The 19,360-nt window shown below is 52.4% G+C and overlaps 1 protein-coding gene across 1 annotated transcript; it reads left to right on the plus strand.

The window, feature by feature from the left end:
- The first annotated feature begins 287 nt into the window (after nucleotides 1-287).
- Nucleotides 288-18,972, plus strand: USP22 (ubiquitin specific peptidase 22). Its single transcript, XM_043472273.1, has 13 exons — nucleotides 288-613; nucleotides 8,251-8,383; nucleotides 10,157-10,270; nucleotides 10,706-10,807; nucleotides 11,182-11,351; nucleotides 12,459-12,606; nucleotides 12,916-13,021; nucleotides 13,115-13,273; nucleotides 13,925-14,051; nucleotides 14,817-14,908; nucleotides 15,588-15,650; nucleotides 16,123-16,272; nucleotides 16,567-18,972. Exons 1-13 carry the CDS (start codon nucleotides 476-478, stop codon nucleotides 16,607-16,609), a joined length of 1,545 nt encoding a protein of 514 aa, XP_043328208.1. The 5' UTR covers nucleotides 288-475; the 3' UTR covers nucleotides 16,610-18,972.
- The last annotated feature ends 388 nt before the right edge of the window (nucleotides 18,973-19,360 follow it).

The following is a 19,360-nucleotide window of genomic DNA, read 5'->3' on the forward strand; positions in this document are numbered from 1 at the left end:
ACTATGTGGAGCACCAGTCCGAACTCACCGCAGCCGACTCAGCGGAACGCTACCGGGCCCGGCCCAGCAACCGCCCGCCCCTGCCAGCCAGTCCCTGCGGCGGCCCAGCCGACGCAAACCAGCCCCGTCCCGCCTCCGCCCGCGCCCCTCGGAGGGCGGGAAGTAACCAATTCCCGTCAGAAGTCTCCTCCGCCGACCAATGGCGGGGAGACGGGGCGGGGCCTCCGCAGCCCCACCCCGCCGGGCCAGCCCTTGGGGGAGGGGCGCGCCTAGCGCAAGCGCGCCGGCCGCGATGACGTAGCACCGCCCGGGCCTCGGCGACCTGCAAGCGCCTCGCGGGCGGTGCCCGCCACTCAGTCGCGCTGCTCCGCTTTGTCCCGGGCCTGTCCGTCAGCCGGGCCGCCTGCAGCCTCGCGCCGCGCTGGCGTCGTCCTCGTCCCCGCCGGCGCCCCGGCCCGAGCCGGACGGCGAGGCCATGGACGCGGAGCTCGTGGTGACGCCGCCGGGCTGCGCGCACCTGGGCAGCTTCAAGGTGGACAACTGGAAGCAGAACCTGCGCGCCATCTACCAGTGCTTCGTGTGGAGCGGCTCGGCGGAGGCCCGCAAGCGCAAGGTGCGCCCCGGCGGCGCGGCTCCGAGGAGGGGGTCGTGCCTCCGCCGTCCCCTCCCCCACCGCCTGCGGCCGGCGGGGGCGGGGTGGGCGAGGGCGGGCGTGGGGGGCGGTCTTTCCCGGGGCTGCGGGGTGGGAGGGGGAGGGTCTCCGACGTCGCCGCGCGGGGCGTGTCCTGGGGACCCTCCGGCGGGGGCGGGGCGGGGACGCAGCCGCGGAGGGTGCGGCCTGTGCCGCCCACGGTGTGCTAATTCTCCGCGGTCCTGGCGGGTGCTTGGGGGTCGCTGGGCCTGGCGGTCGGGCGGGGTCCCCGGGACGCGAGTACAGCCGCCACGCGCCTGGGGTGTGCAGAGACGCGCGCCGCTCAATTCAACTCTGGGCGCAGAGTCCACAAGGACGCCCTCCCCCCATTTCAGCGCTGGGCGCAGAGTCCACAGGGACGCCCGTCCCCCCACCCCCCATTTCAGCGCCGGGCGCCCTCGAGACGCAGGATCCACAAGACACCCAACCCCTACATTTCAGCGCGGGGCGCCTCCCCGGCCCAGATCAGCGGGGACCCCCGCCCCTCCACTTAAGCACAGGCCAGGGTTCGCAAGGACGCCCACCGCCCCCCCCCTCATTTCAGCGTGGGGCGTCTCCCCGGCCCAGATCAGCAGGGACCCCCGCCGTTCCACTTCAGCGCGGGGCTCCCTCGGGTCTCAGGGTCCACAAGACGCCCTCTCCCCCCATTTCAGCTCGGGGAGCTCCCGGCCCAGGTCCGCAGGGACGTTCCGGGATGCGGCCCCTCCCACCAGGTGTGCGCGAGCGCGGATGCCGAGCGCCGCCGACCGTGCGCTTGGAGTCGCGTCGCTCTTGGCATAAGGGGATTTACAGGTCACCTGTCGCTGCGCAGGAGCGGTGTAAAGAGGGCCTGTCTGACGGCACGGGGGGCCGGGGGGCCTCCTGTCTGACGCGGGCGCCTCCCCGAGGGAGCTGTACTCAGTGTCCTGTCTTTGGGCTTGTTAGCTATTTGGAAATGAGAAAATGGCGTTTATTCCCTCCTACCTGAAGAAAGTATGTTGTTTGGTGTAGGGCGATTTTGCATTTCGCAGCCCGAGGGCAGGCGCTGTGAGGCAATGTCCACCTTGAATAGCATTTTTTTATGGTAAAACTAACATCTGCTGACCACGTAGGGAATGTTAAGCACCAGTTTTCTTTCTTTTTATCAGTGTGGGTGTTGGGAAGAACTGGCTCTTAGGATGAACTGAAATCGGAGCTAAAACAGGCTTCTACTAGGATGGGAGTGAGGTTCTTGCTTATGGAGTTGTGTGCCCTTAAAATAAATCACTTGGTTGATTCTGTTCTAAAGGCGATAATCTTGTTACTTACTGCTCCATGTTGTTGGTTAAGATGTGTAATTTTTTAATATTGCTTCAAGGAGTCAAGTTTAACCCCTCGTTAACTTTGCCGAATTTCCTGAGGAAAGAGTCACTTTTTGTTGTTGTTGTTACATGTGACTTGGATTAATCTTCTAATGTTAATTGCTTAGTTTGAAAATTGTTGACACACGTCTGTATTACTCGCTAATGAGAACTTGAGCTGCAGAGAGACAAGTGAGGTAGGAGCCTCTTTCAGAACTCGGGTCTTGCCCGAGTCGGGTGTTGCCGGGCGTTATGGTCATACCCCTCCAGTGAATCCTTGTGTCCTCCATCCATATTCCCTGAATGTTGGGGACTCCGTGCACTTCTAGAATCCTGGTGGCCCAGCCAAGGAGGAGTTTGGTTTGAGAAACAATAATGTACATTTGGTAATTTGCAGAGGTTTCACAGAAGAGGTGCAGGCTTAGTAGTTTGGTTTCAACACTGGAAAGTTGCCTGTAAAATACTTCAACCTAAGTTAAACTTCATTGAGGTTGCTCAAAGAAGCTACAGTGAAGTCTCAGCTATAGTGTAACTACAGGAGTTCAAACCCTCCTTTAAGTAGAGGTGGGTTATGACTTCTGTATCCAAACTCTGCTGCTGCTCTTGATGGGAACGATCAGATTTGAGATTTGAGGACTCAGTACTGCTGTACTTTTCTGGCGTGGTACTTGCCACTTGAGGGATTGTATGGGAAGATGGAAACCAACAATGAGGACAGCAGGAATTTTCAGTTCCCCTGGTTGTTATGAGTTAACCCAATCTGTATTATATTTAAATAGATATATAGACATTTTGGGGGGACAGGTAATGTTTTTTAAGCAATCATTTCTCTCTTTTTGAACTGTTTCTGTGATTCTGAAGTTTTCCAGCAACTTGTCCTCAAAAATAGCCCTTTCTGTAGTCATAAGAAGTGTTTTTACTGAACTACTTCACCACAGGTGAGGAAGCATCAGAACTCGGGCCATTACTGATTCTGGTGTAGTTTGGACAGTAATCTGGAGGATGACAAACCACTTTTGAAGTCTTCTCAGTACAACATTTGGTGACAGCATTTCTAATCCTTTGGGTTGGAAATCTCTGAAGGGTTTTTTGAGGAAAGGGGCTGGAGACCGTGTCTTTTTGTTTCTGGGTAGTCAATATTTTAGAACCATGGTTCAAGCCTTTGGTTGTGGTGTGGAAAGGGAGGCATTTCAGATGGAAAATGGTCTTATTTATCTTGAGTCAGTGTTACTTTACCATGTATTTTAGAAAAAGGTTTAACTCTAGGGTTCTTACTGGTCACCTCTTTTAATCAGTGTTGCTTCAATTCTAGAGTCTGAGATCTGAATGAATCTCTTATGTTTGAACTTTTTAGTAGAACTCGTCTTTGGAGAATAACAGTTCTGCTGTCACGGGCTTAGACAAAATACCTGGAGTGACAGCATACAGCATCTGGTAGGTAGATGGTAGACTTAGCTGTTAAATGTCCAGTGTTACTGACTGCAGTGACTAGTCTTTTTCAACCAGGCACTTAGATGATGGTGAGAATGCTGCAGACAGCTGTCTCCTGTTCCTTCAGTTTTGGTTTTTAGTTCATTTTTTTGGATATGTCCATTCTTTTTTTTTTTTGGATATGTCCATTCTTTTAAGTAAAAGGTTTTCTTTTTCAGAACTTCTTGCTTTGAGGAATTAACTTCTGCTTTATTTATTGATGAATTAGTTCTTTCAGGTTATTACACCTGAGCATTGCAGCACTCACAGGGAGCAGGAGACAGGCGGTTCCAAGTAAAAGATCTAAAATGAAAACATTGTTCCTTTTGAGGTAATGTAGATTAACCTGCTGTTGTGAAAAATAGAGAACCTTGGGGGTTTATCCTTATGGTAACATCCAGCAAGACTAATTCGCTGTTAAAACCATTTGCCCACGTGGATACAATCCACAGCTTTATTTCTGATTTCTCTGGTTTCCACTTTTGCTTATTTGTGTGTGTATTTAGTTCTATGCAGATTAATAACTAGTTTTAGATTCAGATTTTAGATTTACAGAAAAGTTATCAGAAATAATACAGATGGAGAAGGAAATGGTAACTCCAGTATTCTGGCCTGGGAAATCCCATGGACAGAGGAGCCTGGTGGGCCCCAGTCCGTGGGGTTGCAGAGTTGGACACGACTTAGTGACTAAATAACAGCAGAAACAATGGAAGTTCTAGATGATATATGAGAACAAAAAGTTATAATGAATGGGGAGTTGGGGCTGAAACAAAAATCCTATTGTTTACAGATGTGATTATTTAGAAAAACCAAGATAAACTGTAGGCGAATATTTTTTAAAAAGATGATACAGAGAGCTCCTGTATCAATCTCTAGCATCTCGCTGATGGTGAAGTTTTTACATTTCTGTGGTACGTTTTGTTACAAGTAATGCATAAGCTTGATATCTCATTATTAACTAAAGATCATATTTTATTCAGGTCTGATTAGTTTTTCTCTCGTCCTGTCTCAGGAGATATTTGGTCCGTGTCTCCTCAGGCTCCTCTGTTGCCTCTGCCACCCGGCTTGTGGGATCTTAGTTCCCTGACTAAGGATTGAACCTGCACCCCCTGCAGTAGCGTCCTAATCACTGGACCACCAGGGACATCCTTTTGTCTTTTCTCTCCCCTGTTTCCCCCTCTCAGCTCCTCTGGATTGTGATGGTTTTTCAAGTTTGCCTTTTGTTTGTTTTTAATGACGGCAGTGGTTTTGAGGAGTATTGGAGTATTAATCTGGTATTTTGTAGGATGTGTCTCAATTTGGATTTGTCTGATGTGTTTCTCACGGTTCACAGCTGTGGTTCCATGTTTGGGGGGAATCTGGAGCCCTGTTTGTGAAGGTCCGCGCTCTGTGCGGCAGGCGCAGGGTCAAAGCGCCCCCCCCACCCCCCCCCGCCCCCCCCCGCCAGCCCATCTTCCCTGGGTGCTGTCCCAGTGTGGATGTTGTGTCTCGTTCTCCTTGCCCCTCTCATTCCTACAGGGACCTGCTGAAGAGCTCCAGGCTTTGCCAGGATCATTCCTGAGTCTGGATTTGCCGGCTGCAGGCTTAGGTTTCATGTTTTGTCATGTTTTATTCTATTTCCTGTAAGTTGGCAGCCAACTCAAAGGCTCCATCGGATCTGAGTTTGGTCCTCGGGCAAGATCTGGAGTGGTGCTGTGTCTTTCCTGAAGTTTCTGCTGTCTTGAGCACCCATACTTAAGGGGTCAGGTGTCCAGCAGATGTTGAGAGGTGAGGTAGAAATAAGGGAACTTGGTTTCTAGGGAATGAGCTGACCTGCCTCATCTTAACCTGGGCCTGTCAGTCACTTGCATCACCTGATCAAGGTTCTAGGGAATGAAGTGGGACCAGCAGGTTACATGAGGTTCTAGGAGAATCGGATGGCTCCTTGGAGGCACTTGTAATTGACAGTGGGGAACGTGATCGAAATGTGAATTAAGGACTGATTGAGGTGGTCAGTACTGAGGTGGGGGGCTGGGTGTTTGCCTGAGTCTTGCTTCTGCCCAGGTATGTGGCCTTTGACCTTGTGTGGTCCCACATCTCTGGGGCTCACAGATTTCTCATTTATAATACTACCACTTTGTATTTTCATAGCGTTTTTCATCTTATAAAACATCTCTCACAGTATTACATTTTGATTTTGAACTCAGGTTACATTTTTTAGGTGGCCTTGGCAGTTAAGTTTCCTGACCTGTTCAAGGTTGCAGATTAAATGCCAAGTTTGGACCTTGAAATTAAGTCAGTCTGACTCAAGTTTGTGATCCCACTAAATTATTTGGGCATGTTTTCCAGCACCACCAAGTAATTGTCCAGTCTGCACCAACACCAACTGGGTGTCACACAAACCTGACCCAGTCTGACTGCCCACCTGGAGTTAGTGTCTGATCCTGCAGGTTCCAGCGGACACCCCCACTTCAATCTCCAGTCATAAGACTCTGCTTCCCTCCTGTAGCTCGCAAAGCTCAGGGGAACATTTACTCAGTTTTACATGTTTATTGTAAAGGTTATTATGAAGACCACAGATGAGCAGCCGGATGAAGAGATACTTGGAGTGAGATCTGGGGGACCCAGAGCAGAGGAGCTTGTGTCCCAGTGGGTTTGGGGTGCATCCCGCAGCACAGCGATCCATTCACCTCCCCAGAAGCACTCTGAACACCATTATTTAGGGGTTTTATGGGGGTTTTATGGAGGCTTTATTATGTAGTCACGATGAACAGGCAGTGATCAAATCATTACACAGGTGTGGCTGATTAAATTATAGGCTGATGAGGGGGTGGAACTAGACATCAAAAATGAAAAGATAAGGAGCAGAAGAGGTTCTTGTTTACTGATGTAGCAATTCTGTATTGGTAACAAAGAAGTAGCAATTGATTGTCTTACAGTAGCCAAGTAGCCTAGCCTGTGCACTAATGAATGAACCATTGTGAAATGTTGATCACCCACAGCAGTCGCAGTCCCCTTCAGAACAGTCGTATTAGAAACATTGTTACATTTATGTAACACCATGAAAAGACTGTGCAGTGCCTGTGTTGGTATAATTTCAGAGTGGACTTGGGTATTTTCTGTTGTTGTTGGGTGTACAATCCATTACTTTTGTTACTCATTTTTATGCTCAAATCCGGACAGAATTGCCTCGGGGATTCCAAAAGCAGCTCCTATTCCTTCTCAGGCCCATCAGGGTCAGCTGGAGTCAGTGGCTTGTAAGAGGTGCGGTTTGTGTGTGTTTTTATTTGCAGAGCACCAATTAACCCAAGAGTTGTTTACTCTGGGGTATGGGGCAAATCCTTGGTGTTTACGGAAAATGGATTTGTGTTTGGGACTGCTTGCCAGTGGAGCCCTAGTTGTAAAATCTGAATCAGGGCCTTAAAATGAGCCCTGAGCATGGACTTTATTTGTGTGAAAAAGACTTAGTCACATTGTGTGTGTATGTGTTTGTTACCTCAGGCTTTCTTTCCCTGATCTTGTCAGGATGTCACCAGTTTCTTTCTAGTTGTAGCCCATCTGCCTGTGCTTAATTCTTGTGGTTCCCTTTTTGTGTACCTAACATTCTTGACGCCTTTTTTCTTTCAGCAGATTTTTCTTCTTGAGAGGTGCTGCAAAAGAACAGGTGACACAGATTTGGATTTAAAATTCAGGGCTTAAATTTTTATCTGTTTTTTAAAACTTTTGTGTGTTTTAAGGGGAAATAATGTGTTAAACTTATGTACTTAACCTGGTATGTTTATATTTTAAGAGTCATGCTGGTCTTGAGTTTTTTCTTGAATTATATAAATAGAATTGGATTTTTTGTTTATTAAGGTCATAGAAGAGTTTTTTAAATAAAACTGTGGTCATGCATTTAATGTATCCAGATTGATAAAAACAAGAAACACCTCTTAATCTTTTTTTTACATCTGTAGCCAAAGGGGGCAGTAAACAGATTCCAGGAGTCTGTTCCTAACAATATTTTTGTAAAAGGAAAACATCCAGGCTACTGGGAAGCATTCATTGTTACACATCAAGTAACCACTCTGTAAGTTAAAACTTCCCTTGTGTTACTGAGAACAATTAGAATTAATTAATTTCTTAGATTGATCATTGGTAGAATAAATAGGTGATACAATTACTGTTTCTTGTATTGCAACATTTTAGAAGTCTTTCCCATGAACCTCTTACTCCTGTGGAATTGCACCCTGGAGCAGGCTTCCTGCTGGGAGGGGGGAGATACTTGGGAGGTTTGGGTGGAAGAGAATTGTTTACCACAGTGCTCATGATTGCTGAGGTTATAAAACTTCAGGTTTCTGTGGTCTAGTTCTCACCCACAGACTATTCTTTTTCTTGTTTCTGTGTATTGCTTTGATTCATATCCATCTTGATTGATTATAGATTTGCTGTGGTCTTGGAACCTGGAATATCAAACTTGAAATGGTGTGCTGGTTACGGGTGCCCTGGGGGTGGGGGGCCCTCGGATGCAGAAGGACCTTTTCTGCTCCTGAAGCTTCACACGCTTGGTCTGAGTGGCTTTGAGTTGGTGGTTGAGACTGGGCTGAGTCCTCTTTCGAGGAGCCAGTCTGAACTAAGTGACCTACGTGCCTTTTGGGTCGATTGACAAGATTAAGGAAAAGATCTTTTAGATGGGGAGACCTTGAGAGGAAACCCAGGCTTCCACTTCCTCCCGAGCTGTGCCTGTCGGAATCTCCTTGCTCTGGTGTCTCTGAGAAGCCCAGGTTCCCAATTCTCTCTTCTGACTTTTAGGCGAAGTCGTGCGTCTGTCATGTGTGTGGCCTCCACCTGAACCGGCTGCACTCCTGCCTGCACTGTGTCTTCTTCGGCTGTTTCACGAAGAAGCACATTCACGAGCATGCCAAATCCAAGAGGCACAACCTGGGTAAGACCCTCCTGATGCACACCTGCTGGGCTTTGGGGTCATCTTCCCAACTTCCCGCTTTGACCTTCCACTCTCCCAGGAGCCTGCTCTTACCTGAAGTGGTTTGTGCTTTCCTTGGAACTCCTGTGGGGAGGGGAGAGAAACAGCCCACAGGTGTTCCTGTCCAGCCTGCCTGAGGTCACGTGGAGTTCTGTGACCCTGAAGGATGACTCTCTGAAGAGTGCGTTTCCTGCAACGAACATCGGAGACTTGTCTCTCCCTCTGAAAAGCATGGTTAGGTGTTAGTTTAGGCAGAAATCTGTAAAGGCCTTCCATGCAGCTTTAGGTTATTGGTGTCATTATGGGGTACTGGGTGAGTTTAGCGCTGTGAGGGGTTTGCCTTGTTGTTTGTTCATGGAGAGGCTGGAGGTGCTGGCATCGAGGTGGGGTTACGTGAAGCTGAGTTTTGCTCTAGGCTTTATTTTCTGACTGCTGTCACTAAGTTTTTCTCTCCTTGAGTATTGTGTTTTCTGTCAAACGATGGTGAGGTGGTGAGGATTCCTGTAAGGAAATCGCTTTCACAAGGTCCAGGCCACAAGCCCTTTCCTACAACACAGCTTCCTTTGACCCAGTCTTCCTATGTAGAGATGGTGTCCGAACGCAGTCATTTCCAGAGGTCATGCGTCATCTCTAGCTGAGAGCTTGAACCGGGCGGGGAAGGGGTCAGCCCAGGATGAGGCGTTAACTGGCCTTTTCGGAAGGAGAGCCAATGACACTGATGGTGCTTCATAGGCTGTGGGTGGGCGGCCGCCCAGTAGGGCCAGCAGTCAGCAGTGGGATCTCCCCCAGAGGAACCAGAGAGAAGGGCTGATGGTCACAGTGAGGGGTGGGACCCTGTGGTGTGCGGTAGAGAACTTTGTGCTTCATTCCATCTGACTCTCAGATGAGACCAGGTAGGGTCTCACATGTGGGCTGAGAGTGTCTGTGGTTAGGAGCCCTGCAAAAGTGGGAACACGTTTACACTTAAAAGACTGTCTGAAGAATCTTACTGAAACCCAGTGTCGCCTACAAAAGTCACTTTAGAAATGTGGTATTTGTTCACATTATCAGCCTGCTTGATAAACTCTGTCTCTATTTTTGCCAGAATGAGTCAGTTTTAGAAAGTTTGCTTTAAGAGACAAAAGCACAGAACAGGAGCAAGATCCTGCCCGTTGCTGTGTTAGAATGTGGTTTATGGAACAGTGTGTGTGTGTGTCCACTTAAGGTGCTTCAGGTTTACATGTTTATGGAAGAGAGTGTGTGCATGCGTGCATGTGTGTGTTGGGAAGCCCTGGGCACGGGTCCGGATTGTTGGCTTGGCGGCTGTGCTGCCTGCATCCTGGCACTGTGAGGGCTGCTGGGCGCCTGGGTCATAGAGCTCTGGTCCTGGGAGTCTCCGTGGGCTGATACGAATGCAAGTTTCCCTTGTTTCAAAGGAAAGGCAGAGGGTCCTGGTACCGAGGGGTTGGGTCCGTTGTAAAGTACGGACATGGCACCTCTTTCTCCCTCAGATTGCTCAACCCTTGAGGGAGCTTCCAGGGAGAACTCATGTGCCTCACCTGCTTTGGACACACTGTCTGAAGCGGGGGCACAGCCTTTGGTAACAGTGGGATTTTCTGGTTAGAGAAATGATACCTAGAAAACTTAGGTGTTTGTGTCTTGAAGCATTACCTTTCAATCTTTTTTTTTTTTTTTTTTTTTTTACCTTTCAATCTTTAATTAAGTTTTATTTCTTCTCTCCTTTCTCTTTTTCAGCCATCGAGCTCATGTATGGAGGTATCTACTGCTTTTTGTGTCAGGACTACATTTATGACAAAGACATAGAAATCATTGCCAAAGAGGAGCAGCGGAAAGCTTGGAAGATGCAAGGTTTGGTTTTCCGGAGCTCTGTGAGCCCGGTTATGACTTAGCCTGCATCCCCTGCCCATCGTCTGTCAGGGCACGAGGGGAGGGAGGTGGGGGGAGGGGGGAAGAGCCCCCATCCCTGCCTGCTCCCTCCTGCAAGCTCTGGAGGAGCCCGGGGAGGCAGGTGTGGTGCCTGGACCTGTGCTTTTGCCTGAGTCCCCACGGGCTTGCGACTGCCGCAAGGGGTCCAGCCTTGCTCCCTCTACCCAGGGATTAAGGCCGAGGAGGTGCTGGTCTCAGGACCGCTGACACCGCTCTGAACAGCTCTGAACTGGTCTTGTTCTCCTCTCCTCTGGGAACGTGGCTTACTCACGGCACTTTCTCTGAAGGAAGCTCCTTTAAGTGTCTGGAACAGGGTTCATACATACAGTGTAGCTAACAGCACCCTCCACCGCTTAGGTGTCGGGGAGAAGTTTTCCACGTGGGAGCCGACCAAACGGGAGCTCGAGCTGCTGAAACACAACCCCAAGCGGCGGAAGATCACGTCCAACTGCACCATCGGTGGGTGGGCGCATGCCCAGTGGGGCCTCAGGGGCCTCAGTGGGGCCTCAGGGCAGGGTGGGGCTCTTCAGGAAGCGGGTGTGAGTGTGAGCAGTCTCCCTGGCCCTGCCAAGACTGCAGGGGATGCGGCATGGCTGCCAGCTTGTCGGGGAAACTTCTCTCTGACCTGTGCCCTTGTTACCGGAGGCCTTCAGGCAATTTTGGCAGAATGGTTGATGCTGAAGTTGGGGGCCGAATGCTGGGGGTCAGCACTCCTAGGGCCTTTTCCTATAAGAGGAGTGCAAGCCTTGGAAAGAGGCTCCATTCTTCTCACACGAGTGGGGCCATGGGCTGGCGGGGTCCTGATGCCAGCTGACCCAGCCCTCCGCCGCCAGGTCTGCGCGGCCTCATCAACCTGGGGAACACGTGCTTCATGAACTGCATCGTGCAGGCGCTCACACACACGCCCCTGCTGCGCGACTTCTTCCTGTCCGACCGGCACCGCTGTGAGATGCAGAGCCCCAGCTCCTGCCTGGTCTGCGAGATGTCCTCCCTCTTCCAGGAGGTGCGGGGAGGGGAGTGGGAGGGAGAGGGGTTCTGTCACCTCACCTGCGGTGGGCATCTCATACACGCCCCGTCATGGAACCACATGTTCTCCCTGAGAGGGTCTCCAGCCGAGAGACTCCCGCGTCATTCTCAGAGGCTCGCTGCTGCCGTAGATGGGATGTGAGCAGCAAACGTTGGCCCCCTTGCCCCCCCAGCACCCAACTGTCACCTACAGCTTTGTCCACAGGGCAGTGGGTCTCGTTACCAGCCTTGCTAACTGTCACCAGAGGTCTCTGTTCCTGATGGGCTCGCAAGCTGACCCTCCAGGTTCAGGGCCCGACTGCAGGACAGAGTCCTGCTCCTCAGGTGCTGTAAGGACCCGGGTGTCTTCAGGTGTTGGCCCCAGGCCTTTGATTGCATCCTCTTATTTCCCTGTTGCACCCCGGCTGCCTGGAGCCTGCCTGACTGTGGTGCTGGAGTTATTCACCGTCTGGCCCTTTTCAGAAGTCTCCCGATCCCTGGCCTGGCCCGGCGCATCCAGTCCCCATGTTCCTGCAGCCTGCCAGCAGTGGCTGGCGTTACAGGAGTGAACAAGCTGAGTGGTATCGTTGGGCCAGAACAGTCTGGTGGGGGTCTTATTCAGGCAGTGTTGGTGCTTAGTTCATCTTGTCACGTTGCTCTTTAGGCTCCGGTTTATGGGGGTACAATTTACACAGAACAGAAGGCACTTTTTAGTGTATATGTGTGAGTGTGTGTTTAAAAAAAACCTTTTTATTCCCCTTTGACCAAAGTAAAAGTGTTAGTCGCTTCATTGTGTCCAACTTTTTGCGGACCCATGGACTGTAGCCCAGCAGGCTCCTGTGCCAGTACTCCAGGCGAGAGTTCTGGAGTGGGTTGCCATGCCCTCCTCTGTGTTTCGATGAAAGTTTGCTACAGTTCGTCACTTGGACATATTTCTAGAAGACAGATGGTGGGAATGGAGAAAATTTACATGCAGATTCCAAGTAAAAACACAGTTTGCATGAAAAGGAGAGGAAATGACCATCTTGGCCCACTCGTTGTCAGGTATGCACGTGGGAGCTCTGTGTTGCTCCTGACGAGGCTGCCGCTCCTTCTCTCTACACAGTTCTACTCGGGGCACCGGTCCCCCCACATCCCGTACAAGCTGCTGCACCTGGTGTGGACGCACGCCCGGCACCTGGCAGGCTACGAGCAGCAGGACGCACACGAGTTCCTCATCGCGGCCCTGGACGTCCTGCACCGGCACTGCAAAGGTGGGGCTGCGGGGGTGGACCTTCCAGGGTGGGCTCTGCAGGGGTGTGGGCTGCGAAAGTGAGGGCCCAGGAGGGGTGAGAACAGGGCTGCTCCTAGACCAGTTAATAGACATGAGATAGATTTAGTGTCAGACTGATGGCAGGCACGTAGTCTTAGGGAGAAACAAGGGGAGAAAACAGAACATACGGCAGGTCCACCCAGGCCCTCCTGCTGCTGCCTGCCCTAGGGGGCTGGCCTTGTCCCTAGGCTCAGCGGCTTGATGGCAAGCTGCCTTGGGGCCCAGGGTCACAGAGCCATGGTCTCCCCAGGTGATGATAACGGGAAGAAGGCCAACAACCCCAACCACTGCAACTGCATCATAGACCAGATCTTCACGGGGGGGCTGCAGTCTGATGTGACCTGCCAGGTGTGCCAGTAAGTGCTCCCCTTGCCCAAGGATGCTGGGGCCTTGTTGCTCTGCTGCCCACAGATCTGTCCTTGCTCACATGTCCCCCTGCTTGCTCCTAGCGGGGTCTCCACCACCATCGACCCCTTCTGGGACATCAGCCTGGACCTCCCTGGCTCTTCTACCCCCTTCTGGCCTCTGAGCCCTGGAAGCGAGAGCAGTGTGGTAAATGGGGAGAGCCACGTGTCAGGAACCACGACCCTCACCGACTGCCTGCGGAGGTGAGGTGGCCATGCCTCATGGGGAGGGGGGGCCCTCCTTGTGGCTGCTTGGGGAGAGTCCTGAGAAAGCCAGACCTCCCCAGGCCTCACGTTCCCACATAGGAGCTGAGGGGGCACATTTTAAGACTGTATCAGTGGAATTGTACATCACATAATCTCTCAGGGTTGACTTTTCCACTTACCCTAATTCTCTGAAGACTCATCCAGGTTGCATGTATCACCAGTTGCTTTCTTTTAATTGCTCAGTAGTAGTCTGCAATGTGCACCGGTTAACCACTCGTTTGCTGAAGGACATCTGCATTGCTTTCAGGTTTTTCTTGGCCTTTACAAATAAAGCTGCAGTTAGTAACCACTCATGTACAGTTTTGTGTGAATGCTGGTTTTCACTTTTCAGGGAGTAATTTGCTGTGTCTTACGGTAGTTAGAAAATCATTACTTAGGATGAGAATTCTTTATGACAGAAGAGGAAGAAGTAGCCTTTTCCTTTTTTCATTGTAATGTTATAAGCGTCCTTAATTGTGCATGTGTTTAGGAACAGAATGAACCCACTGAAAATGATAAAAAAAACTTTTCTCTCTTTCTTCTCTTAGTATTCTCATCTTTTTTTTTTTTTTTTAATAACTAAAAGTGCACATTTTTGACATGTTGCAGATTTACCAGACCAGAGCACTTAGGAAGCAGTGCCAAGATCAAATGTAGCGGTTGCCATAGCTACCAGGAGTCCACCAAGCAGCTCACCATGAAAAAGCTGCCCATTGTGGCCTGCTTCCACCTCAAAGTGAGTTCCCCGAGCACGTCCCGGGCCCAGGGTGGGTGTGCGGTGCCCACCTCGCCTCTGGAGCACACAGGCTCCTGTAAGTGACTGTTCGTGTCTGGTGTCAGGAGGTTTGCTATGAATCAAAAAGGAATTACTTTATAACTGAAACAGGGCAGGTTACTCTGGGTAGGGGGTGGTTAGGGGTTTACTCCTCCTCCCCTCCAAATTCTTCCATTCTCAGCCCAAGTTTTCTGATTTTCTTTTTCTTAAAAGCAAAGATCCTTTGCAGTAAGGTCTAATCCCGGGGTCAGCATGCCTTCTGTGAAGGGCCAGTAGCAAGTGTGAGTCCTGTGTGATGAGCTAAGAAAGAATACGTGGCAGAGCTGCTGTGTTTGCTCTTCTTGGGCGTTTTTTAATGGTCTCTGTTGCTTCTTCTGTTTTGTGACCCTTTAAAGGTGTAAGACAACCCAAAACCCGAGCCCTGGCTTGCTAGTGGTCCAGGGTCCTGTCTCGTGGGGAAGCGTCCGGTCTGGCAGGGGGCGCAGGCCGTGGGGCGTGTGCTCTGTTTCTCCTGCCAGATTCTGTGTCATGTCCATACCTGCCGTCAGGCCCATTGTGTCAGGGCTGGTGGGCTAAGCCCCGTGGGGTTTGTCGTCCTGTGGATTCTGAGCTCTGGCTCTGGGCAGAAGCGGGGCACTTCAGAAAACACAGAAAGGCACGTTAGAAGCCCCGGAGACACGGTGGGAGGAGCCCTAACCTGTCTCCCCCATCCCTCCGTTTCTGCAGCGGTTCGAACACTCAGCCAAACTCCGGCGTAAGATCACCACCTATGTGTCCTTCCCCCTGGAGCTGGACATGACCCCCTTCATGGCCTCCAGGTTTGTTCTTTGTCCATGGCTGGGCAGGTATGGTGCCAGGTCCCTGATGAGGCCCCGGTGAGCCCTGATATCATGGAAGCCCCTGACCCCTCACTGTTCTGATCCCTCCCCGTGTGAGGGAGGCTGGCCCCCGACTAGCTGTTGTGGGACTGGCTCAGACACGGGCTGTCTGCCTGTCAGCAGCATTTCAGCCGCAGGCACTGGGGTTGGATACAAATCAGCAGGGTGGTTTTGCAGCTGCAGATGTCATTTGTTTTCGAGTCTTTGTTTCTTGGACCACTTAAAATTTACCTTCACAAAACGCCTGGACATTTACTAGTGTGTCAGATGAGGGCTGCTTTGGTGGACGACTGCAGGGGGTGTCGAAGCAGCAGAGACCTGAGCCCATGTAGGCCGAGCCCAGGTGGGTCCAGTGAGGCTGACCCCCTGGCCAGGGGTGGAGTGGGGAGACAGGATGGGTTGGGGGAACCGTGGGTCCTGGCTGACTCCAGCTCGGTGTGGAGGGTCCATTTGGCCAGCCTGGGCCTCGGTTTCCTCATTGTAAGTCGGAGGCCATCTCTGCCTGAGGCAGAGTTTTTGGGAGAAGGCTTGGAAGCCACATAGGCGTGGCTTGCAAGTCCCTGGTGAGGGTGATCAGTTAACGTTTTGATCGAGGCTGAGTCTGCCGCTGTCCTTGCAGCAAAGAGAGCAGGATGAACGGGCAGTACCAGCAGCCGACAGACAGTCTCAACAACGACAACAAGTGAGTGGCTCCACCTGGCGGGCGGGCCAGCGTCTTGAGCGAGAGTGGGCCCTGGGCCTTAGGGAGGCCCCACCTGCATTGCCCGGAGACTGTGTGTGTGACTGTGTGTGTGTCTGTGTGGCTGGCCATGGGGAGGGGATGGCCAGGCTGTGTGCCTTCTGGTCCCTGGCTGGCTCCCTATGGTGCTGCAACCACTCTTCTGTCAGGGCAGGGCCTCCCCCACCTGCATCTAAGCTCGCCTCCTTTTGCAGGAGCCTGACCTTCCTGGCACCTTGACTAGGCCCTATCTTCCTTTCCCATCCTTCCTGCTGGCGGCCGAGGGGAGGCTGCAGCAGCTCCAGTGTCTCCCGGGTGGCCTGTCCCCTTACCCTTCCCCGTCAGCGTTCATCCTTGGGCTGATGCCTGTGGGGACGGTGGTCCCGGGTGGTGACAGGGTTGAGTGACCTCCGTGTCCCTCCTGCCATCCCGTCAGGTACTCGTTGTTTGCGGTGGTCAACCACCAGGGGACCCTGGAGAGTGGCCACTACACCAGCTTCATCCGACAGCACAAGGACCAGTGGTTCAAATGTGATGACGCCATCATCACCAAGGCCAGCATCGCGGACGTGCTGGACAGCGAGGGGTGCGTCCCGCAGGTCCAAGGTCCCCTGACCGCAGCTCCCCCTGTGCCCATCTGTGAGGCTCCTGCCCCAGATGACCTGCTGTGACCCTGACAGCATTTGGGCTTGGAGTTCCAGGCAGCGTGGCAGCCTTGAGATTCCGCAGTGGCCTTGAGAGGGCTGGGTGGGTGGAACCTGGGGCAGGCATCCTTCAGGGAGGGACCCCCAACCCAAGGGAGGGCAGGCGTGGGCTGAGGGCCTCGGCTCTGGGGGACAGGTGCCCCGGCTGGGAGGTGAGCTTGCCTTCTCCTCCACAGGTACTTGCTGTTCTACCACAAGCAGTTCCTGGAGTACGAGTAGCCCCGCGGGTGCCCCTACACACCTGGGGACACGCTGGCAGATGCTTGGCAGGAGGTGGGCCCAGGGGTTGGGGGCAAAGGAGACAGTGCCCGCGTGTCTCCTATGCCCCTTGGACTGCCAGCGGCTCCAGCCTGGGGGCTCAGAGCGGGCCGAGGAGAGACACGGGCCTCGCGATCTCTTTCTCCGTGAATTTGGGGTCTTGAGTGTGCGTAGCGTGGATCCAGGGCCCGGAGCCTGTGGAGCTGACAGCCCTGTGCGGCCTCCGGCTCGTCTGTCCTGTAGACGCCAGCGTTGTCCTGCATGCGGAAGGACCTCCCCGTTTTCTAGAAATAGGCGTTTTCTTATTCTCCCTTTTACTCTTTTCCATGATCGTGAATTTCATGAATGCAGTGATAGTAATGTAAACGAATTACCGAGTTCAGACTGAACCTTAGATCGTTTTCCCTTGATTCTGGAGAGTGGGTCTTGCTTCTTCACTGGTGCTGCTTTTGTTGCCCCCACCCCTTATCCCCAGGGACCTCCGTGTCCGTGTCAGACCCGCGGGTGAGGAGTGGGCTGGGCAGGGAGTGGTCTCCGTCTTCAAGTAACTCAAGTGTGTCTGGTGGTTTCACTGTTTCTCTCCTTGTGTTTCCTTCCTGGCCACCTGGCCCACAAGCTCTCCCAGTCGCTGCTGGGCAGCGGACGTGTTGGATGGCGTGGGGGGGGGGCCTTGCAGAGATGGGGGGTGTTGCTCTGTTCCATGCTGGGGGTCTCTGCTTTCCGTTCTGCTTGTTTCTGTTGCAGCAGGAAAGACGGCCGGGACAGAGCCAGTGGGATGGGCTGAAGGAGCAGATGCACCCATCTGTCCACACCCTGACTTAGATTGTCCATTCTGAGAGAGTCCAACCTGGAGACGGGGACAAGCGCATCTGCCCTGAACTGTGAGGTCTACTTCGTGGAGAGGAACACATCCCCCTGCAGCGAGGTCCGCGGACTTTCCGCAGAGGGCCAGGTGGTCAGTGCTCCCGGCTTGTGGGCCCTGTGGTCTCTTTGACAGCTAACACATAGACAGATGTAGCTGTGTTGTGGAGAACTTTACATGAGCATGGAAGTGTGAACATCACATACTTTTCCCATGTTACAGGGTGTTAACTTTTTTCACTCTGTAAAGGTGTGCGCATAGTTCTCAGCCAACAGGCAGTGGACTGGGTCCAGCTCATCAGCTGCTTAGGTCCAGGAGTGGCGTGGTTGCCATGCAGGGTGAAGGTGCTGGCTAGGGTTCCTAGGCCAGGTCATCATACCCGGTGGATACGGCCCAAGCGCCTGCCAGGGTCACTCAGTTGTGTTTCTGTATTTTAGAAACACAAGTTGTTAAGCTTATTTTGAAACAGCCATGAGCATCGTCAGACATGCGGGTGGGCACCTGTACTCAGAAACCACCCTGCGTGGCCCGTGCACTATGCCTGCTCTGAGGGCCCTGGGCTGGAGGTGACTATGGAGCTCTGGGCCCTGGTCCTCCGTGTTAAGTGGGAACAGAGTGGACATTCTGGCTTTCTGTCGGATCAGTCTGTCCCTCCCTGCACTCCTTCTGGGCCCTGCACTCATGTCCATAGCTCCTGGATGGGGAGACAGTGAAGCCAGGTTTCTCTTTTCTAAATGTTATTTTTGAATTTTTATATCTGGATTAATGCTATTTACTCCCTCTGGCCTGGTGTTTTGAGCACTTAGCTGTGTGTCTGCTGACGAGATCACCCCCTGACTGGAAGAGCCACGTGGGGTGGAGGCGGGGTGGGCGTGACGCTTCGGCTGTGCCGAGGTCCTGCCGTGATGTCAGGAATAGAGGCTGCGTTTGGGAGTCCTTTCTCTCGGCTCCCAATGCAACTGCTGGAAAGTTTCCCGTTTCTCACAACCACTCGCGTCGACGTCCAGACCACGGAGGACTCCTGGGCGACCCCTCCCCCTGCACTTGTGTATCAAAGTGACTGTGTCTCTGAGACACCGGCCGCTGTGTTGACGCGTCACGGGGAGGCGGCGGCGCGCTCTGGGGTGTCCTGAGTTGGGGGGTGGGGGCCCTCCTGCCTGCACCAGAGCGCCCGTGACTCGCCCTTCTGCAGTGTGTACACTCGTGCTGTCGTAGCTTGCTCGGTGTAGATGCTCCTGTCGTATAAAATTGCTGTTCTTTTGACAGTTCAGGTAACTGATTTGCTATAACTCTGACAACAAAATCATAAGAACAAGATGCCAGTGATCGTGCTGTGGATTTTACCATGGGGATGTCTCCATGTCCCTTTCCTTGCTGTTCTGAGGGACTGTTTGGCTCCTCTCCTCCCTAATGGCTTGTAGTCTTTCCTGTGTCGTAATAAAGCTACATTTTATTCTGAAAACTGGTCGGTCTCCCATTACTGGCAGTGCCCTGGGCCAGGAAGTCCATGTCGTTTGCATCTCATCCTGGGCATGACAGTGACTTGAGGAGCCTGGGGCTCTGGGCCATGTGGTCCATCAGATTTTGAATTTAATGTCACCTGAGGGGCTTTAAATGCAGGAATCCTTGGAGACTTTGAGCACAAGACCTGGGATGTGGTGCAGGGACACGCATGTGGGGAAGGCCACCCTGTTATTGAGTAGGTGGAACGTGTGAGTCAGTGAGTAGAGAAGGTCCCTGGCCTGGTCAGTGCTGTTTGACTCTGCGCTTGTCATGGGCTGTGGCCCCTTCACCCCATCTACCCTTCATTTCTGAAGTGTCCCTTTCGAGATGCGAGAGGTGCAGACTCC

Source organism: Cervus canadensis, chromosome 1 (assembly GCF_019320065.1).
Source record: "Cervus canadensis isolate Bull #8, Minnesota chromosome 1, ASM1932006v1, whole genome shotgun sequence".
In the NCBI taxonomy this organism is placed as follows: Eukaryota; Metazoa; Chordata; class Mammalia; order Artiodactyla; family Cervidae; genus Cervus; species Cervus canadensis.

Coding starts and splice junctions, on each gene's coding strand:
- USP22 (XM_043472273.1), top strand. CDS start 476: ATGGACGCGGAGCTCGTGGTGACGCCGCCGGGCTGCGCGCACCTGGGC. Junction 13,022..13,114: donor GTGACCTGCCAGGTGTGCCA/GTAAGTGCTCCC, acceptor GCTTGCTCCTAG/CGGGGTCTCCACCACCATCG. Junction 16,273..16,566: donor GACGTGCTGGACAGCGAGGG/GTGCGTCCCGCA, acceptor TCTCCTCCACAG/GTACTTGCTGTTCTACCACA.